At 35.3% G+C, this 25,891-nt stretch overlaps 1 protein-coding gene across 4 annotated transcripts in view; it reads left to right on the top strand.

Annotated features, from left to right (window-relative positions):
• The window catches only part of STAG2 (stromal antigen 2), a 146,313-nt gene that overhangs the window by 93,999 nt on the left and 26,423 nt on the right, over positions 1–25,891 (top strand). For all 4 annotated transcript variants that reach the window (XM_041000175.1, XM_041000177.1, XM_041000174.1 and 1 more), the window contains exons 13-26: positions 383–490; positions 3,085–3,196; positions 5,405–5,522; positions 6,153–6,256; positions 7,211–7,303; positions 7,427–7,516; positions 8,024–8,227; positions 9,457–9,527; positions 9,832–9,919; positions 10,011–10,091; positions 10,747–10,839; positions 14,308–14,482; positions 17,444–17,583; positions 19,128–19,229. In XM_041000175.1, coding sequence (XP_040856109.1) covers positions 383–490; positions 3,085–3,196; positions 5,405–5,522; positions 6,153–6,256; positions 7,211–7,303; positions 7,427–7,516; positions 8,024–8,227; positions 9,457–9,527; positions 9,832–9,919; positions 10,011–10,091; positions 10,747–10,839; positions 14,308–14,482; positions 17,444–17,583; positions 19,128–19,229 — 1,579 coding nt within the window. The remainder of the gene's footprint in view (positions 1–382; positions 491–3,084; positions 3,197–5,404; positions 5,523–6,152; positions 6,257–7,210; positions 7,304–7,426; positions 7,517–8,023; positions 8,228–9,456; positions 9,528–9,831; positions 9,920–10,010; positions 10,092–10,746; positions 10,840–14,307; positions 14,483–17,443; positions 17,584–19,127; positions 19,230–25,891) is intronic.

Below are 25,891 nucleotides of genomic sequence, written 5' to 3'. Positions count from 1 at the left end.
ACTTAGCATTTGCCTAATCTGGTTTTCTTCCTTGTTCTTAGATAAGTAGATGACTAACATTAATGGTTTTTTTCTTTATGTTTTTATGAAACACATTTTAAGTATTTAATGTACTACTGTAGTATCATTTTTTTAAATTTCCGTATTTTGTCTTTAACATCCATGCCATACTGTTACCTTCAGTATTGATGTATTTACATTTTATAATCTGTATTTGCAATAAGTTTCAGTTCTTTTGTTGGCATCAGCATTTGCCAATGGATGCTAATTAGGTAATGTTAATTTATTTTTAATGCAAATATGTGAAATATATTGGCCTGAATTTTGTACTCTTAATATGCCTAAGATAATGGCATTATTAACTTTCTGTTTAATTTTTTAGGAGTAGTGAAGAAGTTCTTACTGCAGAAGATTGTGAAAATGTTTATCATCTGGTTTATTCTGCTCACCGACCAGTAGCAGTAGCAGCTGGAGAATTTCTCTACAAAAAGTAAATCTGTATTTCTGATAATATTCTTTGCTTTTGAAGATTTATTTTATTTATTTGAAAGGCAATTTTGGGAAAAGATGAGAGAAAGAGAAATCTATCAGAGCTGGATCAGGCCAAAACTTGGAGTGTGGAGTTCTAACTATTTCTCAAATGTGGGTGACTGGGCCGTCAACTGCTCTTTTCCCAACTGCATTAGTGGAAAGCTGGATTGGAAATGTTGCAGCTGGACCTTGAACTCAAGCTGCTGTGAGATGCGAGCTTAACCTGCCACACCAGAGTCCCACCCCATCAGATCATTTTACTAAAGTATGCTTTAAGAATAGTTAATTTATACTATTTATAGGTACCCAAAAAAATTCAAGGATATTATAAAATGGATTTAAAATTATGAAAAAAATCTTTGTAATCCGTGTATACATGAGGTCTTTCAAAAATTCATGTATGAGTTTCTTTTTGTTTATTTTTTTGCACTGCCCAGTATATTCACTTTTTAATTTATCTGTTTCCAGAGATTCCTCAAGTTTTTATTTGAATGGCAATGAGGCAAATAGGCAGACACAGTTGTTTTATCAGTTGATCTACTGTTTAAGTGCCTGTGACAGCCAGGGCTGGGCCAGGCGGAAGACAGGAAGTAGGAGCTACATTCAGGTCTTCCATATTGATGTCAGGGGCACAAGTATTTGAGCCAATTATCTGTGTCTCCAGTGGTGTTAGTTTGTGTTTGGTTGAAACTTTCACATTGTTGAAAATGATTGATTTTTTTTTTTTTTTGAGGTACAAAATTAACAGAATGCTAGATTTGTGATTGTTGCTGAATGACTATACTATTGTAATAGTATAGGGGAAAAAGCTGGTGGTGCAAGGTGGAATTCCTGTGTCTGTGGAACATAATCATGAAAAATTTATAAAACAATAAAATAAAATAAAAAGAGAGAAATAGATAGACATTCTTTTATCAGCTGACTTGTTTCCCAAATGGCCACAATAGCTGGGGCAGGGCAATACAATACCAAGTCCCAAGAGCTTAATTTTTATCTCCTAGATAGGTGGGAGGAGCCCTGTACTTGGGCCTTCTGCTGCTGCTTTCCCAGGCATGCTGGCATGGAGCTGATTAGAAACAGAAAGGGCAAGGATTTGAGCCAGAGCACATACAGGAGTCCGGTGCTGTGGCTGGCATCCTGATCTTCTGTGCCATAATGGCGGTCTCTGTAATTTTACAGATTAGAGTTCTCCATTTTCTTTAATTTAGTGAGTTTATTTCTTTAAGAGGAAATAGAGGCAATGTCTTTTAAGACTTGTATTTATCCTATATTAAGATATTAGGATGACTTCTTCCTCATTTTTCATTCTTCTTTTTATCTGGCTCCATTCCTAATATTGCATGCACTGACATATTTAGTCATAAGTTTGTTTTTACTTTACTCCTGATGTTTTAACTGCTGTTCTTCAGGTACTTATTAGTTCTAATTCTTGACATGAGACTCCTAGGAATTCTTAATAATGTGAATATTTAATCACAAAAATATTATCTAATGACGTTTAAAGTCAAAAGTTTGAATTACATGATAACTAATTTTGTGATGTGAGTTTATGAAATGTCCAATTGGTGTTCTATCCAGAGTTGGTTTCCTTTTTTTGTTGATGAAGAAAAGTATCTGAGGCTACTCAGTGTAGATATTTTTTAAGGATATTAGGCAAAAATATGCTAAATTTTATTTATTTTTATTTTTGAAATATTATTGAATGACAGAATACCATAGCCAGCCACAGAGAGGTCTTCTGTCTCCTGGTTTGTTCCTCACATGACAAGCTCAAAGAAAGAAGCCTAGAAATCATTCTAAGTTTCCTTCATGGGTGCCAGGGCAGAAGTTATTGATATGTCACCTTTGCTTTCCCAAGTCCTTATTAGCAGGAAGCTAGAGATGCAACCAGGGTCAGGAGCTGGACCCAGACATTCTGATGTGGAATGCAGGAATCTCAAGCACTTGCTTAACTGTTGTGCTGACTTTACTGCAGATATATGTGTTTATTCAAATAAAAATGTGTACTTAGTTTTTTATTCTTTTTCATTTTATTTGACCCACTAATTCAGTCTTCAAATTCCCAAAATAGTTAGGCTGTGTATTTGAGTGCAGGAAGTTGGAAATCAATCCTGGTCTCACACATAGGTGACAGATACCCAAGTACTTCCCTCATCAACAACTGTTGGCTTTTCGTGGTGTGTGATATGTGTTAACAAGAACTTTGAATTGGAAGTATAGGTGGGATTTGAACTTAGGCACTCCAATATATATAGGACTCCTAAGCAGGATTATAATGGCTACCATGAACACTTGCCTTATTTATTTATTTGAGAAGTGTAGAGACAGAGGGCTCCTATGTGTTGATTTACTCCCTAAATACTGACAGTATTTAGGAATGGGTGAATTTGGAAACAGAAGACAGAAGAAACTCAGCCCAGGCATCCCATAGAGGTGGCATTGTGCCATCCTCAGTTTCCCTTTATTCTTTTACTAGTTGCTTATGTGTGGAATACAGGCATTGGGTTTCTTGAAATTAAATGTGTTTTAATATTAATGTGTCCTTTGTCACAGGCTCTTCAGTCGTAGAGATCCGGAGGAGGATGGAATGATGAAAAGAAGGGGAAGACAAGGTCCAAATGCCAACCTTGTTAAGACATTGGTTTTTTTCTTTCTTGAAAGTGAGGTTAGTGAATATTTGTTCTTTTTTTTTTTAAAGCAGACTTATTTATTTGTGTTTTTAAAGATCTAGAAATAGAGAAAGATCTTTCTGCTGGTTTGCTTCCCAAATGAGCACAATGATCAGGTTTTGGTCGAACTGAAGCCGGGCACCCTGGATTCTGTTCAGGCGCCTCCTGTTGATTGGTGAAGGTGCCCAAGGGGTTATGCCATCTTCTGCTTTCCCAATCAAGTTAGAAGGGAACTGGATTTAAAGTTAAGCAACCAGGACTTGAACCTGCATGTGGGATTCTGCTTTTGCAGTTGGCAGTTTAATTAGCTGCCCATGTTTATATTTTCATTCAAAGAATTCCGGGGAAGGTTTAAAATTTAAACTCATGTGACACAGAACATTTTGAATAGAACAGAGATTCACAAACTTTTTTAAGAAATGAATTACATTTTTAGCAAGCTTGTCAAACATTACAATCTATGTATATACACAGAGAACTGGAATTTGGAGTTAGAAAATTTTGATTGCTAGTTGGACTATTTTCTGTAATCTTCGTTTAGTAACCACATCTCAGTTCCCAGTTGAAAAAGTGGGTAATTATTTTCTTAGTTATCGTTGAGGTATTCCATGTAAACAAACTCTTAACAAAAATCCAGCACAATGTAAGTTTTTAATTGATATTAATATTAAAGTTGAAAATTATTTGATTAGTAGATTTTTAGAGAACTAAAATTTCCTTTCTGATTTATATACTGTTTCATTGGTATTGTGGTCTTTTGGCTTAATTTTTTATTTACCTGTTTCTGTGTAGAGACATAATCATCTGATTATTGAACTCGTATCTACAATTTTACTTACTTTACTGATTTTTAAATAGATTTCTTGGTGTTTTCTAAAATATAAATACTCATTATATTAATTTTGCTTCTTCCTTTCCAGCATTGTTCTCCAATTATATTTTTTCCCTTATTTTACTGAGTAGGGCTATAACTAGAGTGTTGAGTAGAGGTAGTGATAAGAGACATACTTTTAATCGTTTCTGATCTTATGGTGCAGATAGATACCAGTATTTAAAAGTGAATTATGTTATGGTTATGTAGTGTTATGTAGTTATTTATTAACAGATTGCAGATGTTTCCTATACTATCTGTTGCTGGCAGTTTCTTACGTGAATGGATATTGTATTTAAAAAAAATTTCTTCATTCCTTAAGATGATTCTTTTTTCCTTTCATTACTTAGGAGTTTATTTTACTTGAAAGTCAGTTACAGAGAGAGAGAGAGACAGAGAAGAGAGAAAGATTTTCTGAATGCTGTTTGACTTCAGATGGCTGCATTGGTCAAAGTTGACCCAATTCGAACCCAGGAACCAGGAACTTCTTCCAGATCTCCCATGTGGATGCCAGGAGCCCAAGGACTTGAGCCATCCTTTGCTGCTTTCCTGGCCCATTAGCTGGGTTGAAAATGGAGCAGCCGAGTTGCAATGTAGCTCTCATGTAGGTTGCACAGACTTAACGCAGAGGATCAGCGTGCAACACTATTGCACCAGGAGAGTTCTAATACAGGACTCCCTTCAGAATTTCTTGTCAGGTTCGTCCTTATGTATGAAGGCACTTAAAAAATTTGTGGAAGATAGAATTAGAAGAACATTTCATTTTCCACAAATTTTGAAGACTTCATGATTGAATTTCTTTGCCGGTTTTTGAAAAGATCCCTCTAGGTTCATGAGGGAATGTTGTTTATAGCTTTAAAACTTTTTTTGAAACTACCTTTAATAGATTTTGACATCATGGTTACATTGAACACCTACAATGAGCTGGCAAGCATAGGGTCTTCTCAGATTGAGGAGAATGATTTGTTTATTTGTTGACTTGACAAGTACATTATTTTCTGGTTTAATTAGCCACTATCATTCACATTCAGTTAAAATGTGAAGTATATTTGAGGATGCAGAGTTAAATGATCTAATGTTTTATCCAGATAAGCACTCTTTATGAGAATTAATTTTCATGTAACTTTTTTATTGGTTGTTTTGGAAGAACATTGAGTGATGCTACCTGGTTTATTTATCTACAGTCTGCTTAGGCAATTTCTTTTCTTTCTTCACTTAACAGTAGAAAGCAAATATAGATGACTTTTCAGAATTTTAATATCACGCCAACAAAAGCTTTGTTTCTTTATCTTCAAGGACAGTATGTAAGCCCATTCCTCTTTTTTAATTTTAGTTACACGAGCATGCAGCTTACCTTGTGGATAGCATGTGGGACTGTGCTACTGAGCTGCTGAAAGACTGGGAATGTATGAATAGCCTGTTGCTGGAGGAACCACTTAGTGGAGAGGAAGGTAAGCATGATTAATTCTGTTTTTTTGGTTTACACAGTTTTTAAAACATTTTGCTCATTTCACTTTTTTCAAAGATTTATTTATTTTGATTGGAAAGGCAGATTTAGAGAGAGAGAAGGAAAGAAAGAGATCTTTCATCTGCTGGTTCATGCCCAAATGGCTGTAACAGTGGCTCCCATGTGGGTACAAGGTCCCAAGGCTTTGGAGCTGCATGGAAAGCGGAATAGCTGGGACATGAACTTACATCTGTATGGGATGTGAGCTACTGCATGCAGAGGATTAGCCAGTTGAGCCATTGTGCTGGCCTGTAATTATTTTTATGTTAAAATAATTGACAGAACACCTTTCTGTTTTCATGTGTGTGTTACGCTATAAGGAAAGATGCCACATTGATGTTTATACATTTTTAAATATCTGGCTGTATATTTTCTCTGCTAAAATGTGTAGATCAGTGGTGGACAACTTGGAATGCTGAGATTTCAGGAAGGTTTAATTTGTTCTGTAATGGAATTTTCTTTAGTACATTAGGTCAGACTGTGTTCACAGGCAGCAGAAATTGTTATGTAATAAATGTAAGTGGCAGGTAAGGAGAAGAAATAGGTTAACTCTTATTTTTAAATTCTTTTATAGCACTGACAGACAGGCAAGAAAGTGCTCTGATTGAAATAATGCTTTGTACTATTAGACAAGCAGCTGAATGTCATCCTCCTGTGGGAAGAGGGACGGGAAAAAGGGTATGTCAATGTATTTTCACTATTCTAAAGTAATATTTTTCTTTCCTTAGTGTCTTTAAAAAGTCCTTGTTTATGGTGAGAATTTTTGAAACTTATATTTTTATTTGCAAATAACTTGTGCTTAGAAATGTGTGGTATTAGCAAATTTATAAGCGTTAGCAATTTGAGGTATTTGAATTGGTTTCATATTTTATTGAACAAGATGTAGTGATTTTCCACTGCTTGGAAGTCATGTAGCTCACCAGTTTAGAAAGGTCATTTTTTGTGTTTTGGTTTATTTATTGATTTCCTATCCTTGTTATTATATAAAATTAGAAATTAAAAATGGGGATTATTCATTAAAACTGATACATTCTTATTATCTGGTATGTTACTAATATAATCTTACATAGTATGTAATTTTGCATATTTACAGTTGCACAGAATTTTAAAATATTTTTACTGTGAAGCTAAAAACACTTGAGTATATGTGTAATGTGTTTGAGTGTATAGGTAAGGCAAAATTCCATTAAAAATTGAAACAGCCAATAAATTTTTTCTATTTCTGGTTTTTAAAACTTTTTATTCTGTTTTTTTCCAACTGCTGATTTGCAGTTTACCTTTTTCAATTCATAATGCGTGGTCCACAGCCTCTGGAGTAAGCGGAGATGATGCTCTATGACAGTGTTTTTTATTTTTTACAGTTATTTTATTCTATATAAAATACAGTGTCACTGGGGTGGGCGTGGGGTGGGGATGGGACTGAGAGACCTTCTGTATGCTGCTTAACTTCCTGATATAGCGTGTTAAATTACTTTCTTTTGTGTAACATTAGGGTTATAGTATTATAGTATACATTTTTGTATCCCATGCCTAAGATTTATTTCTGTTATTATTTTTATGTTTCATTGAAATTTGAGCACTTAATACTGTTTATGGGCTTAACAAATATTTGTCAAATCTGTGTTAATTAAGGTGCTGACAGCAAAAGAAAAGAAAACCCAGTTGGATGACAGGACAAAAATCACTGAACTTTTTGCTGTGGCCCTTCCTCAGTTGCTAGCTAAAGTAAGTTTAATCAACAGCCTCTTGTCACAGAGATCACAGGTTTCTTTTTGAGTTACTTAAAATAGATTACAGTGTTTACTTGCCATTTTCTGTTATTTGTAACATGATCTTTATATCTCAAAGTATTCTATAGATGCTGAAAAGGTGACTAATTTGTTACAATTGCCTCAGTACTTTGATCTCGAAATATATACCACTGGACGATTAGAAAAGGTAAGTTTTTTCTGTGTATAGCAAACCTTGAAGCATAATTAATTAATCTGTCATGTTATTTATGTTTTAATAAAGCTTATTTGCAATATTAAACGAAAACTACTTTCGAAGTCTTAGATCGATTGAACTTAGAGAATGGTGTTGATAAGGGTTCACTTTATGTCATACCCACAGGAATATCTTCTTTTTTGGTCATTTTGTGACTATATTAGTGCTTATTAATGAAAATTGGTGGATAATTGTTAATAAGAGAACAGAATAAAACATCTAATATTCATTGAACACTTGTACTACATTAAATGAACTATTCTTTTTAGCTATACAGTACAAATGCCTGTGTGCATGCTCATGAGATGTATTTTCCCCTTAATGCTTGGAAGAAAGTACAAATGACTCTGTGTGTTTGCTCACCATGAGTAGAAAAACACCTTAAAATGTATGTCTTGAATTGAAGCTTAGTACTATTCTACATGTCTTAGTTTTAATGAGAAGAATTTTTCTTTCTAGCATTTGGATGCCTTATTGCGACAGATCCGGAACATTGTGGAGAAGCACACAGATACAGACGTTTTGGAGGCATGTTCTAAAACTTACCATGCACTCTGCAATGAAGAGTTCACAATCTTCAACAGAGTTGATATTTCAAGAAGCCAACTGATTGATGAATTAGCAGATAAATTTAACCGTCTTCTTGAAGATTTTCTGCAGGAGGTTTGTATTAGCATTTTGTCACTGTGCCCCTGTCTGTGTAGTCACCCAGATAGTGATGCTGGTGACAGTCCCTAGCAATGTGTTGAAAAAGTGTTCAGGCTTTTTCATGCTGTGACTTACTCTCCATGAAAACAGGAAAGTGATAAGAATCTGACCTAGCATAATGTGAAAGAAAAGGAACTTTCCCACCTCTTTTCTCTTAATGGAACAGAAGTGAGGGCTGAGAGCAGATAACCTAAACTCATGGGATTTTTAGTACTTGTCAGTGCTGCGTGAGGAAGGGCATTTAGGTCTTTGACACCTGCTCTCCTAGCCATTTATTAATTAAAAATTACTTTCTCTTGATTAATTTGAGTAAAAAAATATTATAATTGTCAGCGTTCTTGGTCATTTTTGTTCCAATGTTATAAATACTGTAAAAATAATAATGGGATTTCTCATAACTGGTTTTCCTGTTTTATCAGTTACTTATTCAACTTTTTTGCATAACATTATTGCTGATAGGAGGTTTGTGCAAATATGTTGGTTTAGTGATCACATGCTTAGAAGTTTTAGTGGTTCTAATCTTGGCTGAATATGATTCTGGTTAGGACTAGTTATTTTGAAATCAGACAAGTGTTTATTATTAAGGTTTAATTACTCTGTAGAAAAAGTTTAAGAACAAGTAAATATTTTTTGAAAGACCTGGAATTCAATGATGCTTATACAACTTTGTTTTCATGTACCCAGGCTTTTTCCAAAATTGAACTTATTTAAATTGGAAAAGTTTGTATACATATATAGATATCTAGACAGGACGAGAATATCTAGTTACTATTTAGATGTGGTTTTTTTTAAATCCTGTTTACTTGTGTGATATATCTTGCTCACAATTACTATATTTAATGTAGCTTTTGTTTTTTAGGTATTTTCTTTTGTGGTGTGGTTTTCTTTGCTGTCGCACTATTATTTTGATATTAAGTATCTTCATAGTTTTCCTCCAGTTTACTTAATGGTAAAATGGAGAATAATATCAGTCTGGTTCCTTATTGTTTCAGATGTACTCTTGATAGCAACTTTGTATTGACTTTTTGTCTTAGCCACAGTTGTCTTAATTTGACCAAATTGACAGATTAAATGACAAAGCTAATTTGTGGATGCTGTTGATTTTAAACTGGTACCAGTATTTTGATACGATAATATTTTTCGCTTTGCCTGCTTTGTTTTTAATGTATAATTAATATTCATAGGGTGAAGAACCTGATGAAGATGATGCATATCAGGTATTATCAACACTGAAAAGGATCACAGCATTTCATAAGTAAGTTTCTGACTTATTCAAACTACTCATGTGTATATTCAAATCTATTCATGTGAATTGTAGGTGATACTGTCACCAAGTTCATGACCACACTTGGTCTCCTGGGAGAGATGTCCTTGATTAAGTTATGGTTTGAGTTGAGTGCCTTATAAATTATCATCTATCTTTTTTTAAAAGATACATTTACTTTTTATTATGGCAGCATGTTAATCAGTTTACTGTATTAGTTTTGTAACATTTTGTGAACCCTGCAGTCTAACACACCTTGATTAGCTTTGTAATGTGACGTAATTTTGTTTTCCAGTGCTCATGATCTTTCAAAGTGGGATTTGTTTGCTTGTAACTACAAACTCTTGAAAACCGGAATTGAAAATGGAGACATGCCTGAGCAGGTTTTTATTTGTTTTCAAATTGCATATTTACCTTTTAGAGTAAAGTCTTAAGACTTGAACTTTAAATGTGTTCTCTTGATTTTCTTTACAGATTGTCATCCACGCATTGCAGTGTACGCACTATGTAATCCTTTGGCAGCTTGCTAAGATAACCGAGAGCAGCTCTACAAAGGTTTGTGCTGTTTTAGCTGTATTTCCATTAAATTAAATGTAATCAACACTTTTCAGCAAACAAGTCTTTAATAAAACCAATTATTTCAGTTAAGTCTGTCTTGCTTTCTCATGTCTTTATGCACATGTACCATTAATATTCTCTTTGTAGTTTGATACATAATTCAAGAGTATCAATCATTTTTTAAAAATTTAGAATTGTTTACATTTGAAGAAGCATTATTTATGGCCTTCAAAATAGTATTTATTTACCTGTTTGTTTATCTGCCTTTATATGATTGGTCATGTACTTGGAAAATTAAAAATTAAAATGGAGAAAACAAACCAAAGCATGAATATTGAAAAAGTTGAATCTTATTTGTGCTAAAATTTGTTAGCATTTTCACAAAATGTGATGTTCAGGCTGAACCCATTTTATTTAACTTTTCTATTATTACTTTTGCCCTATCATTTAATATATCAGGTGTTTTAACTATTGCCATTTGGAAGATAAAACGATAAAATTAGATCTAGCTGTAAATCAAATACACATTGATTTATATGATTATATGTATCAGTAAAAACGATTTTATATATAAATGTGTGTGCGTATTTGTAGAAAAACATTTGTAGTAGAGCATTTCAGTAAACCATGTTTTCTATTTGTTTCTTCCAAGGAGGACTTACTTCGTTTGAAAAAACAGATGAGGGTATTTTGTCAGATATGTCAGCATTACCTGACCAATGTGAATACTACTGTTAAGGAACAGGTTAGTAATTACTACAGTAACATAGATGAAATACGAAGCAATACAGAACATTTTATACTATTATATTGAATTTGTACACAATATAGTTAATGGATTTTATGTGTTTGTGATTACATTATACAAAGCCTTATGTTGTGGGTTTCTTTTTATTTTTTAAGATTTATTTATTTTTATTGGTAAGTCAGATATACAGACAGGAGGAGAAACAGAGAGGAAGATCTTCTAACCAATGATTCACTCCCCAAGCGCCTGCAACAACTGGAACTGTGCCAATCCAAAGCCAGGAGCCCGGAGCCTCTTCTGGGTCTCCCATGTGGGTGCAGGCTCCCAAGTCTTTAGGCCATCCTCTACTGGTTTCCCAGGCCACAAGCAGGGAGCTGCATGGGAAGCAGGGCCAATTGGATAAAAACCAGTTCCCATTTAGGATGCTGATGAATTCAAGGCTAGGACTTTAGCCACTACGCTACAATTCCCTGTTGTTATTTTTACAATGTTTCTTCACAACACACATATGAAATAGCCAAAGTCACTCTTGCCTGCAGCAAGTGTAACAAATTTACTTCCAGGGGGAATGTTCCATAGGATTTGTCATTTGTAAGAAAGTTGACAGTCCTACCTATCTTGACCTTTGTATGAACTCTGTCTTAAGTAGAAACGTTTAATCACTTTATTCCAAGTGTTGACTTTCTTATCCAATGATTTCGATGTTATAAACCTTCTTGATTATGAAAAGACCTGATTTTATCCTTGGACTTACAACATTTTTAGTTCTAATTCTATTATAGAGAGAATCAAGCTTTGTTAGAGACATACTTTTGAGATAATATTTCAAATGAAAAGGTGAATATAAGCTAGTTATAACATTTAGTGACCCCAAGGGTTTTATGACATTTTTATATGGCTTAACATTAGGTATTTTTGGTCCGAATCCTTCTAGTCACACCTGAATGCTATTTTTTACAAGCTATAGTATGTCGAGTGTGTTAGTTTAATGTTATTTTAGTTTAGAGTAAAGTTAATTCTAAAAATTACTATGAAACTTCTTGAAATATGCTTTGATTTGTCACTTGGTCTGTATTAATACATCTTGAGTATCAATAGCAATTTCAGCAGAATTTAATTGGCTTGCTTGTAGTTAAAATTTCGTGTTCAGTAACCAATGGTTTGTTTTTATGGCCACTTAAACTTTTTTTTTCTCAGTTATCGTAGACACAGAGATTCCTCCCCATCCCCGCCTATTTTCCCCCATATTATTACAATCACATAGGCTTCAGCAACAGTCACAAGTGCAGCATGCTACTACTTGCTGTATCATGGTATTGTACACATAGACATTGGGAGATTGTCAAGGTAGAGCTAACAGTTTCTTTGGGAGTCCTCCTCTTATTCAGGACTAGAGATGGATCATGCTCCAGCATGTCTTCACGCTTGTACCTCCAATACAGGGGTGTTTGAGCAAACATAAGTTACAAGTTATTTAATGGCCAAGAAGTAGAAATGAAATTTTGTATTTGTCTTATAAAATATCTGAAGCATACTGTCATAAAGATTGCTTTGTTGAATTTGTGTTAAGTGCAGAGTTTTGAAGTGTAGCAATAAAGGGTATGTAAAGGTAATATTCACCATCATAATTCAGATAAAAATATTTCTGATGATAGTATATTGTTTAGATTTAAATTCTTGGCATATGATTTTAGTGTAGTATGCTCAAATTAGATCTGATAAATGAAACGATATTTTATATTTGTGCCATCAAGGTTTTCAGTTTAACATTACCTGTTTTTAAAGCTTTATCATATAATCTTAGTGGGTTATACTGTGTGACCTCCTATATAATCTCTTCACTAATTTATATTAATTTTATGATTGCTAAATATTCTTTGTGTCCATCTTCTTAATAATTTTCTGGAATATGTCCTGGTCAGCTCATTTGAGCAGCCGTTTCACCATAATAGTAAATGTGACTATATTTAACAATTTCGCATTTTTAAAAATTGAAATGTTTCGATGGATTTAATATAATGCTATATTAATAAAATGAGAATAGGTTTAAGGAATAAAAGTCATTTAAAAAAGCAAAGAGAAGTAAAAAGATAAGTATTTCAATAACCTGTTTTATACTCATTATTGTAATTTTCTAGCAGTAGGCTTTCTTCTAAAACATTTTAATAGCTTTATTGTGATCTAATTCATAAATGCCATACAATTCATATACTGAAAGTGTGACATTAAGTGATTTTTAATATATTTACAAAGTTGCCAATCATCACCAGAATGTTCTTAGTATCCCAAATAGAATTCCATACCCATTAGTAGGAGCTCCCAGTTTCCCCTGAAAGCTCCTACCCCTTTTTAGCTCTGAACACTTAGTATTTTGTTTTTCATAGAGTTGCCTATTTTGGACATGTAATATAAATGGAATAATATCTGTGTAGTCTTTGTGACTGTCCTATTTACTACTCCATTCATTTTTGTTCTTGAGTTTTATAAGCTAATTTTATATGCTAACTACAATTCTCTTGCCAGACATATAATTTATAAACTTACTTGTCTTATCCTGTGAATTGTCTTCATCTTCTGAATGGTGTCATTTGAAGCCCAAAAGGTTTTAATTTTGAAGAAATACAATTTGTTCTTGGTGTAATACATAAGATGCCTTTGCCTAATTCAGGATTGTCAAGATTTAAACTTAGTTTTAGAAAACTTTTAAGTTTACAAAATAATATTTTCAAACTAGCACAAAAAACTCCTGTATACCCACTCCAAGCTTTTTATTGTTAGTATGTTTGTCATAATTAATGTGTATTTTGTTCAAATTCCTTTCCATTTCTGTCCGAATAGTTAGCTTAGTCACTTTTCTTTTGACTAATTTTCTAGTGTTTGACTACTTTTAAAACAATGAAAGAAGTTTTTATTAAACTCTTGGAGATATACTCTTAGCCTTATGTTTATGACAGGACTGCTGCATTTGTCTGATGAGTAGTAGCCAAGCCCACATCTACTTATCTTTTTGCCTGATCCCTACACATATTAACAAACAAATGTACTTCAAAAGTACCATAGACTTTGTGCTGTCTGATATTTTACTCTTCTGGCACAAAATGATCAGTGCTACCAGGTTTTTGCATGGCAGTGAAGAGCATTTGGCGTTGTGATCAAGTTCATAATAGGGGATCTGGAGTCAGAAAAACCTGTATCTTTTGCAATGATAACATACTATACAAGTCAGTGATACTGAGAGGATATTTGTGAAAATACTCTATAATTAATAATAGTAATTATTAGTAATAGAGCATTACTCAATAATTAATCATTGTTATAGGAAGTTTACTTTTGAATTTTAAAATCTTTGGAAAAACCACTTTTTTCTGAGTTTTAGATATGCAAAGTACATTATTTATGTGAGTTGTTCTTAACAGTTTATGAGAAATTTTGAATTACAGTATTCCTTCCTTTTTTACTTAATAGGCTTTCACTATTCTATGTGATATTTTGATGATCTTCAGCCATCAGATTATGTCGGGAGGCCGAGACATGTTAGAGCCTTTAGTTTACACACCTGATTCTTCTCTGCAGTCTGAACTGCTCAGCTTTATTTTGGATCATGTCTTCATTGAACAGGATGATGATAATAATAGTGCAGGTAATATTATTGTTACCTTTTTGTTAAGTCTGTCTATCCACTGATCTGTTTTATTCACTGTGAAACTTTTTTTTAATGTTTAAAATATGAAGCACAGGTATATATTCCACCATATTCTTGTGAAAATAAGGAAGTAGTATCACGGACCTTAGGTATTCAAGTCAAATCTCTGCTTCAAATTGACCTTGGCCCTGGTTTTCCAACGTGTAGTCCCTCATTTGACTGTGTACCAATTAAAGTTGAACAGTGGTTACTGCAGTGAATGGACCTGTAGTAGGTACTCAATAAAATTAATTCACTTTTTTCATTAATTACGCTTATTCAGGTAATTTGAAAAGATTGAAGTGTTTACTTTCTTGCTTATACTGGTATAACAGGATATATATACAATAATGTGATTTCTCAGTGTTACAAATTGAATTGTAAAAGTCTGAGATAGTCTGGAATGTTCATGGGGTAATAACCATACGAGCCTTGCTGAGTGTTGTAAGCATACAAGATATCCAGCAGTTCTTGTCTACTGTGTTTGCCAATGGAATCCTGGAGACAATGATTTGAGGTGTAAGCAGAAAAAAATTATATTAGTTGGATTGACCAAACAGGATTAAGATCATCTTGTGACCCAGTAGTTGTTTAGAATTTACTTAAAAAAAAATATATATATATATATATATATATTTATATATGATGATATATTTATATATCATCATATATATATATATGATATCAGGGAGGAAGTATAGGGGAGAATTAAATTATTTTGGCTACTTCACTCTCCAAATATTTGCAGTAGACAAGGTAGGGTCAGGTATAAGGGGCATGAAGCGCCATCCAGTTGTCTGCATGGGTTGTAGGAATCCAAGTAATTCAGTCATCACATTCACTTAGGAGGGAGATTTAACATTGTAGTGAGAAGGTTTTTGGCTTCCTAGATTATAAATATGAGTATACAACAGCTTGCAAGCAGCCTTTTCAAACCAGCTGCAGTTGGATTCGAATTTTTAAAATAAATATAAGTAAATAAATAAATAGTTGTAAAGCAAATGTTTAGAAATTAAATTCAGGTGCAAAACAGTAAAACAAAGCAATGGAAGCATTTACAAAGTGTTATAGAAAATATAATAGTGTTCTAACTAGTCTGCAGGAGTATATCCATCTTTAGCAGAAGTTTGGTTACACATGAGAAGGATTTGAAGGATGAATAGAATGTCTTCTATGAGACATACTTGTATTTTAAAACATAATACAAAATAATTTTCAACATATAACCATTCTGTTAGTTGGCAGCTGCTGTAGCTTCATATAGGGGTTATAACCTTTTTCCTTTCATACACAATTATGGAAAATTGAATGAATGATTCTCAGTGGTTTCTAAGTCTTCCAGGAGCTCCATAAAAATCACCTGAAGTCCTTTTTTCAAAATCTTTTTCATTTTTGATGATGGTTACATGGTTGAACAGGGTGGGAAGGATTGAGGGTTAGGTGAAATCATCGTTTCCAAATTCTCTAATTCTTTTTGTCTCTGGGGAAAGGGGAAAGATAAAGGAGAAAGCCAATCCTGGCTTCCCAAATGTCCCAATGCCCAGGGATGGGGCCCCGCTACCCAATATCAACCCAGGGTCCTGCTGTAGTGCCTGTTCTGAGGGTTCTGCCCAAGTGGTTTTGATAGCTCTGAAATGCTGTCAGTTTCACAGGTCCAAGGGTGAGGCAACACTCCTAATGCCCATTGGCTGACATAGTTGACCTTAAGTCTTCATTGATGCAGATTTTTGCTGCCACTGTTTGCTGGGGTAGTTTTCCGATTTGCTCTGTTCTCCTTCCTCCCCTGCAGTCTTATCTCTTGAAATGTGGTTTTTTAGTTTACGCTTTTGAAGTGAATTATATTCAAGTGCTTTGGAAAAACATGAAAAACAAAGTTTGTTTATACACATTCACCATTTTTGCCAAATTTTGTCCTATTTATTTCAAGTGGTTTTTACTGAAAAAAGAAAAAATAAAAACGAAGTTAAATGCAGTTATACAAGTATTCATTTGTATAACTGGAATCACATAATTCTTTCACGTATCTTATAGATAACTGCTTTCCCAAACACAAACTCATACATCTACACTTTGATTTTGCACATCTTTAAATCATGGATCTTTTGTGTGAATGATCATACTGGTGGTACATGCTACTAGATAACATAATAATAATTGCAACTGGCACCTACGAGAGCCCTAATGTGTATTAGGTACTTTTCTACATTCTTTAGTCTCCAGAAGGGAAATGGTAGCCAATTTTAGAAAGAAAAAGAAAAAGAATAAAATTTGTGGCTTAAAATCTTATAATTTAGAAAGTTTTACTCTGTTAGGGAAAGGAGTACATACCTATAGTTCCTGTGTGCAGTACTTACATGATTGGAAATGTTAACTAGTTGCAGCCGTCGATTATTGTGATAGAGTCCTTAACAAATGCATAGCTTATGTATTCACCATTAAACATTTTAAAATAATTAGATGCAATCTTTAGCAGTATTTGGAAACTGCAACGGAGATTGCCTGATGAGAAATTTAGTAAAAAGATGCCCTCAGGAATCAGAGTTGCAAAGGGTGAGACCATCCTTGGAAGGAATAGCATTTCTGAGATTGGCTGTGTTTGAAAGGAGCCTTAAGGTAACAGACATTGTGCAGGTTTCATCGAAGACTCTCCTGTTAGGGAAGTATCTCAACGTAGTAGAAAATAATTGATCTGACCTCTTAAACATCAATTCCTGTGACTTGATGTTTGTTAAGAAACTTCATTATCGCACGTAGCATTGTTTGATCTATTGGATTAAATTGAATGGTTATAATTTTAACTTTGCTGTGTGCCTTTTTTACATTATTCTATATCTTGGTGTTTTATGGTGAGGATTTTTTTTTTAGTATGAAAAAAGTAAAACACAGATAGTTAGTTCAATGTCTGAAACTTTTTCCCAGATGGTCAACAGGAAGATGAAGCCAGTAAAATCGAAGCTCTGCACAAGAGGAGAAATTTACTTGCAGCCTTCTGTAAGCTGATTGTATATACTGTGGTGGAGATGAATACAGCTGCGGATATCTTCAAGCAGTACATGAAGGTAAAGTTGTAACATGGATGGCAAGATAGTTTTAAATGCATGATAGGAAATGTAACCATGGTTCATTTTTCTTGTTGCCATTGCAGTTTTTACACTGTGAATTACTTTTCTCATATACATGTATTTCAAAACAGTTCCTAATTTCTGTAGCACTTACTCAGACTTCCAAATCCTTCCAGTGCACATTTTGGATTTATTGTATTCATTTACATATCGGAAAGAATCTGTCTTAAATTTCCATGATCATGCTTTGCATTTTTATTTAGTTAAGCACAGTGAAATAGTGGTCTTCCTCTGCTTGGTGTAACATTAAAAACTGTTCTTTTGGCTTGATTACTCTGGAGCTTGTGAGCCTGAGAAAGCTCAATAGTTTTTTCTCCATTTGTTCCACTGTTAATGTTCTTCTCAACTCTTAAAGTAACTTGATTCACAATAGATAATTACTAACTTTTTAAGTACATGTAGGAGTTTAATTTTGTAGTAGTAATAGAAAGGCCACTATTTCATTAACTAAATATGTGACTAAATATGGTGAGATATTTTTAGAACACAAATGTAAACTTTTCAAAGTGCTCCAGCCAGCAGAGCCAGTAACGTGGACACGGTGAGAGTCTGGGGATGAGGCACCTACAGGAGATCAGTGATGGTGGAAGTCTCCCTGAAGCCTCCCTTTATTACTCCTTATATACTCTTTCCCCCAAGGCCTTTAACCAAACAATAGGATGCCAGTGAGTCCCATTTCCTGTAGTGCTCAGCTTAAGGAGTGCTAATCAACTCCTTAGCCCGCAACATTAAAGCAGTTTCTTTCAGGAATTACGAATATGTAATAAACTTGCCAAAGTCTAGTTAGTCCTCTATTTAAAATATTTTACTTCATGAAAGAATTCTAAAACCAATAAAAGATATTCTGGAGCTTAAATTATTTGGCATGATAACTGTTACACTTAAAAATGTTAGTGTTTATGAAGTTATTTAACAAATTTTTAAACTCTTACAGTGAGGTATTCTAGATTATGCTGCGTATTATTGGTCATTGGAGCACAGTTGTTCTAATATCTCTGAATGGCACATGTATTTTGAAACATGATCTTACATTAGAAAAAATTTTATGCATAGTGTGTAATGTAAATTCTATTATTTGTTAAGTTGTCTTTTTAGATTGTCCACAGGCAATTTCTTTAAGTTAAATTAGAAAAGTTGTAAGCTGCTCATGGCCTACGTCCTCAACAGAAATGAATAAATTCTGGGAATGTTTATGATAATGGAGTGCTCATAGTGTTACTAGCTCATAAGGAGGAATTATTTATATGTTTTCTGTTACTTTCAAAAATCTACATCCTAATGTTTTGATAATTGTGAATATTTTTAAGATAGAGATTATCTGTCTATTACCTATTAATAATCTTGAAGTTACTGTAACATTCCTTTGTACCTTTGAAAATATAATTTTGGTCAGATACAAAGTGACATGCTTACCAATTAAAATTAATTTTCCTGTCTTATATTAAGATGTAAAATCTAATTTGTACAAATCTCTCTTCCAGTATTATAATGACTATGGAGATATCATCAAAGAAACAATGAGCAAAACAAGGCAAATAGACAAAATCCAGTGTGCTAAGACCCTCATTCTTAGCTTGCAGCAGGTAAGACTTTGAGAACACTAACTGTTGCTAATGCAATCAATATCTAGCAGTGTACAAGCTAGCAGGAATAATTGGGCAAAGTATGCAACAGACAGTCCATAAAAGTACGAATACAAAATATTCAACCTCATTAGTTGATAAAGAAGTACATTCATCAAGTATTGATCAAGTGAGCATACTCCACATTTTGGTTTTTTCTTGTTGCTGGAGACTTAAAGCTTCTTGTATTAAAACATCCAAATATAAAGAACACAGTATTTGTCTTTTCCCTCTCACTCATTTAACTCAACGTGATATTTTCCAGATCCATCCATTTTGCTACAAGTGGCAGGATTTCATTTTTTAAATTACATGCATAATTTTTTTTCACAGTTTATTTGTTATTGGAAAACCAAATATACAAAGAAGAGGAGAGACAGAGAGAAAGCTCTTCTGTCCAGTGATTTACTCCCCAAGTGGCCACAATGGCCCAATTTGAAGCCAGGAGCTAGGAACTTCTTCCAGGTGTCCCATGCGGGTGCAGGGTCCCAAGGCTTTTGGGCCATCCTCGACTGCTTTCCCAGGCCACAAGCAGGGAGCTGGATGGGAAGTGGAGCTGCCAACGCTGTTAGCTTTTCCCCTTTCAATATGATACAGACTGTTAGTTTGTCACTTTAAAGCCTTTTATCATTTTTATATATTATTCCTTCTCTTCCTTATTTGTGGAGGATATTTATCATTAAGGATTGTTGAACCTTATGGAATTCTTTCTCTATGTCTGTTAAAATGATCATGAGGTTGTTTTTTTTTTTTTTTTTTTTTTTTGTTAATTCTGTTGATATGAGTAATGACATTTATTTTATCAAGAATTTTTGCGTTTGTATTCATTAATGATATTTGCTTTTGGTTTTCTTGTTTTGTATCTTTTCTTGAGATGAGAGTTTTAGTGATCTTATAAAATGTTAGACAGAGAGCTCAGTTTGGTGGCTAAAGTCCTCGCCTTGACATTCCCAGATCCCATATGGACACCAGTTCTAATCCTGGCAGCCCCCACTTCCCATCCAGCTCCCTAGTTGTGTCCTGGGAAAGCAGTTGAGGATGGTCCAAAGCCCATGCAGCCGTGTAGGAGACCTGAACGAAACCTAGCTCCTGGCTTTGGATCGGCATAACACCATCTCTTGTGGCTGCTTGGGGAGTGAATCATCAGATAGAAGATCTTTCTCGCTCTTCCTCTCTATATATCTGCCTTTCCAATAAAAATAAATAAATCTTTTTTTAAAAAGTTAGAGCTGCATCCTGTTGATTATTTCAGAATATTTCAAAAACATTGGACCTAATTCCTCTTAATGTTTTTCATGACTCAATAGCAAAGCCATCAGGATTTAGACATTTAATTATTGCCTCAGTCTTGTTGCTTGTTAGGAGGGGTCTGTTCAGATTTTCTTCATGATCTTTTTATGAATCCAGGAATTTATCCAGTTCTTTGAGATTTTCTAAATTATTGCCCTGTAATTGTTCCTGTTTTCCTTGGTATCAGTTCTGCAGTGACTGACTTTGAGTGCTTTTCTTTGTTAGTGTAGATAAAGGTTCATGTATTTTTTTAATCTCAAGAAAAAGCTTTTCATTTTGTTCATCTTTTCTTTTTAACTTTTGAAGATTTATTTTTACTTGAAAGGCAGCTTGACACAGAGACAGCAGGAAAACATATCTTGCATCTGCTGTTTGCCCCAAATGAGTGCAGTGGGCTAGGCTGAGAATAGGTGCTTGGCACTCTATCCTTGTTTGTGGTGGTGCCCAAATACCTAGGCGATTTCCTGCTGCTGACTCCTACGGGTACATTAGCAGGAGGCCTGCGAGTTCCTGTTAATGCTGCTTTTGCTGTGTGCCACAGTTTTTGATTTGCTGTTTCTTTTCATTTGTTTGAAGAACAGTTTGATTTTCTTTTTAATTTCCTTAAAGACCCATTGGTCACTTAGTTTAATTTCTATTGTTGGCTTTTGTTATTATGCCTTCTGGCCTGAGAAAACACATAGTATAATTTTAGTATCTTTTTAAAGAAATGCTAATCTTTTCATTCATTTATTTAAAAGGCACCTTGACAGAGTGAGATGGTCCAGTCCCCAAATTGTTACAATGGCCATGGGTAGGCTAAGCCAGGAGTCAGGAACTCGCTCTGTTGCCCTTCTAGCATATTAGCCAACAGCTGGAAGGGAAGGAGAGAAGCCACGAATTGCATTATTGCTCAGATAGGGGATACTGTTGTCACAAGCAGTGGCTTAACATTCTGTGACACAATAAAAGCCCTTTAATATTTTTTTAGTTTATTGAACCCTGATTTATGGTCCATCCGAGAAAGTTGTCCATGTACTTATGAGAAGAACTCATGTTCTGTAGCTTTTGAATAAAATGATAGTAAAGGTCTGTAAGGTTCATTTCCTCAGTATTATTACTTGGCTCTGATTCTTTTGTTGATCTTTTATTCTGGCTGCTGTGTTCACTGATGAGAGTTGGGTTGCTGACATAACTTCTAATTCTGTATTGGAATCTATTTCCCTTTAGTTCTAGTGACATCTGGTATATATTAGATGCATATTAGGATTGTTATCTCTTGCTGAATTGATCCTTTTGTCATTGTGTCAGTATGTATATAATGCCTTTTTCTTTTTAAATATTTTTTATTTTTAATATTTTGTTAGTAGAGAGGGATACATGCTCATGTGGGTCTGTGATTAGGAAGGGGGGTTTTGGTATGGAGGTAGGTGGGGGTGACAAATGTTTTAGTTTCTTTTTTTCTCTTGTGTTTGCAGTGGAGGAGGGGGCTACTTTTTGCTGTCAGACTACATTAGCACCCAAGGATTCAGGGGTGGTCATTTGATAATGGCTTAGAGACCCTGATGTGCAGAATGTTTCCATGGTGGTACGGAGACATTTTAAGCTTCTTTGCACCAGGGTTGAGAAAGTCTTTGAAGATACACTGACTGAACAAGCCCACTTAATTCCATCAACAGACCCAGACTCTTGGCCAGGAGATCTTGTGCATCCTTTTCTAGTTTACATCCTCTGACAAGGTATTCCACATCCTCTCCTGGCCTAGATGAGGTGATGTCCCCCATGTGCATCTGAGCACACTGTCAATTTTGTATAGACATCAGCAGCTGAGCAGGCTCAGTCCCAATACCTGTACTCCAATGTCAGAACATGTTCAGGCCGGCTGAGTCGGTAGCATGGACACGGCTAGGGTCAGGGAATCAGACACCGACAGGAGACCAGTAGTGGTGGAAGAGGTCTCTCTTGGCCTCCCTTTATTCAGCCATATATACCTTTCCCCCAAGCCTCTAGCAGAACAATCGATGCTAATGAGTCTGACAGACAAGGTGCCACTAGCCTCCAAGCCATTTCCTGCAGGAGCCAAGCTTAACAAATGCTAATCAACTCCTCAGCCCACAACAGATCCTCCCCCTTCTTTGTTTTAAAGCAGACTTGTCTGGGCCTGTCTTAGGTTGTGGACTCTAGGTTACCAGCCTTACCCGTCATTGGGAATCTCCGCAGCATGACGGAGCCCCTGTCTTAGGTTGGTCAGTGCCCGGTCCATCTTACCCGTCACTGGCTGCCATCCAACGCGTTGTCTGCTGCAGCTGCACAAACCATACTTGGGGAGGTTGGTTACCCTGTTCCATGGCTAGGAGTGATTTACCTCGGTAGCAACGAGCAGGCAGCAATTCTTGGGCTTGGGAAAACAAAGCACTACACAGGTGAAACATACATAGAGGCATAATGGGGGACAAGAGGCCCTGACAATATAAACATCTTAGTTCGGTAGCAATGCGCAGACAGCAATTCCCGGGCCTGGAGAAACATTCTGCACTACAGGGGAGTTACACACAAAGAGGCATATGATGGAGTACAGGAGGCCAAACCAAATCTCACAGCATCTGCTGTTCTATGCCATCAACCCACAATTACAGTGTAAGCGTGCCCACCCCTCATGTTCATAGTGAAGTCCTGTTGTTCCATAACTCTGGCAGTCTGATCTGCGACCTCGATCACTGTCACAACTGGTGATGGCGGCTGCGGATGTACTGGCTACAATGGTCGCCGTTATGCCAAAGTCTCTTGAGCTTATCAGGCCAACAGAGGCCTCTCCGTCAGTCCCAACAGGCACAGCAGGATTCAGGGCGGCTGCAGGATAACAGCAGAATCACGATTGCCATTGTAGCATGCTGTCAGGGTGCACTGGAACTCGGTGTCATTCACTTTAGAGGCCTTTTCTGTATGTAAGAGAGAAACATAGGGATAATACAGGCAGACACAAGTTCAAAATTCAAGGAGTTGAGGTACATCCACGTGAGCGAGTCCTCAAGTCCAGAGGAGTGATGGAACTGATAAATTCCATAGGAATAATTGCATTCCTAAAGAAGGGAAAACGGGGTGCATGCCAGTGCATGTCCATACCCCACAAAGCTGCCACATAGAAAAGGTGGGTATTTTCCCCGTGGTAATAACAGGGGAATGATAAGAAAAAGCACAGGCAGAAATTTAGCTAATATAAAGGTTGGGCCAGACCCCCAACAGCTGGGGTCGCACACCAGATAGTCTGAAGTCTGGTTAAAGGAGAAACTGGCAGGAAATCCATAAAAAAAGAAAATTCCTGCTTTCCATGGCACTTTGCCTTGGGACAAAAGGCCACAAAGGTGCCAGACATAGGACATTCCAGGCCTAGGGCAGATGTGTATTACTTCTTCCTGCCCTCCTTTCAATGATAAGGAGATCGGCCTGAGGCCCTCCCACAATGGCCAGAGGTAGTGGCCGATACTTCAGGTGGGGAATTTTATATTTGAGAAAATGACTTGGGTACCCAGAATACCCTGACTGCCTACTACCCAATCTAACTCCTCTCTCAATAAGACAAAGAAAAGATAAAGAGAGGGGTGCTTACCAAATACTAATATACTTATATAAAGGTCTAATATACTTGCTTGTCCCGTCGATCTTCCGATTCAAATGCCATCATCTTGGCTAGTACCCGAGCTTTCACAAGACTCAGCAGCAGGAGCTTGCCGGGCAAGCCTCTCAGGAATCCACCTTGGAGCATTTTCGTTTTCTGGGAAAACACAAACTGAACCTCGCCCCCATATGAGGACAAGATCTGGGCCTTACCACTGACCAGTCAAGGGATCCTTCCACATCACATAACCCTTCTCTTTATGAGACGGATTCCAATGACGATCTGCAGCAGACCGTCCTTCAGCATCCAATGTTAGGAAATTTAAGATAAATAATACAAGGTTCAAATGATCTCGGGGAGTGCTATACTCCCCCTTTTTAGTTTTAGTAAGATAATCCTAAATAGTACGGTTGGCACTTTCCATAATATCTGTCCTTGAAGATTGTAAGCAAGGAAGGATTAGATTTGAGCTACCAGGTTGCTTACTCTAATGGGGACAGTATAGAGTGAAAACTGTCAACTAATAACTTTATTCAAAGTAAATGAGTTTGTAGCAAAGTTTTAAAATCATTTAGATACTTTCACACTCCTATCAGAAAGCTCTGGGAGTATCTGTAGAATTCAGAGCTCAAGGCAACCTGCATTTACTATTGATATGCAAATTATGTGTCCTGGGTTTGCAGCTAAGGATCCAGATAGCTGATGAGACAGATGTGTAAATTTACCTGCTTTTTAAAATGTTTCCTACAGGAAGTTTAAACTTAATTCACAAAAAGAGAACATTTTCTGACTAATAAGGAGACAGTAATATATTATTACAATTCTAAACAACTTATACAGAAGACAAACTTAAGACACACATGTGCGCGCGCACACACACACAGACACACACTTTTAGAGACTTGAAAAAATTGTTCTCAATTAAACTTAGTGGTGGTAGTGTTCACCAGAAACTAGTAGCTGAAAAACCATCAAGTAAATAGCTTTTAAATAGCTTTGAACCACGACTTTGAGAGAGAAAAGTCACATTTAAGAAATTCTTTTATCATAATAAGAATGCGAATTTTAGTCTTTTCAGTAAAATAGCTATGCTAAGAATACATAGTGAATAACCAGATACAACTGCAGAGCTAAACCATTAAAAGTGTGTAAACTAGGATTTAAACTTTCACAACTCCATAGATGTATACAACATTTTGACACGACAAAATTTTACTCCATTTAGCAATAATCTTAAACCAATCAGCCTGATCAACTGTCTCCACAAAACGGGAGATAAATTTGTTGGCATTCTTGAGGCTTTATACGAATACCAAAGGAAACCCTAGAATTGGAAACTTGAATTCTTGGATGCCTCTTTAAGGATGGCTAAAAATATCTAAAAGGTTTTTGTTGTTGTTAGTATAACGCATTATAGATTAGACTCCGTTATTGACACGAATCATCACTCAAATACCTTTAAAACAAATACAAAACCTTTACCAATTTAAAGCAGTGAGAAATTTGATAACCAGCCAAAAACACAAGACTTATTTAAAACTATAAAAATGCTTTGTATACAATACCACATTAATCTAACTTATACCTTGAAATAATTTAGTACTGCGTTAGAGTTTACTTCTAAAACAAATTATTTGCGATAAAATTTCACATTTTTGAAAATATCACAAATGAAACTTAAGAGATTTGCCTTGCATTACTTGTATTTCTTAGAATTCTAAAACCCCAAAAGTTGCCA

The sequence above is a fragment of the Ochotona curzoniae genome, unplaced genomic scaffold (genome assembly GCF_017591425.1).
Source record: "Ochotona curzoniae isolate NIBS_2020 unplaced genomic scaffold, NIBS_Ocur_1.0 scaffold_1852, whole genome shotgun sequence".
Lineage (NCBI taxonomy): Eukaryota > Metazoa > Chordata > Mammalia > Lagomorpha > Ochotonidae > Ochotona > Ochotona curzoniae.
This window is presented reverse-complemented; position numbering and strand designations above follow the sequence as displayed.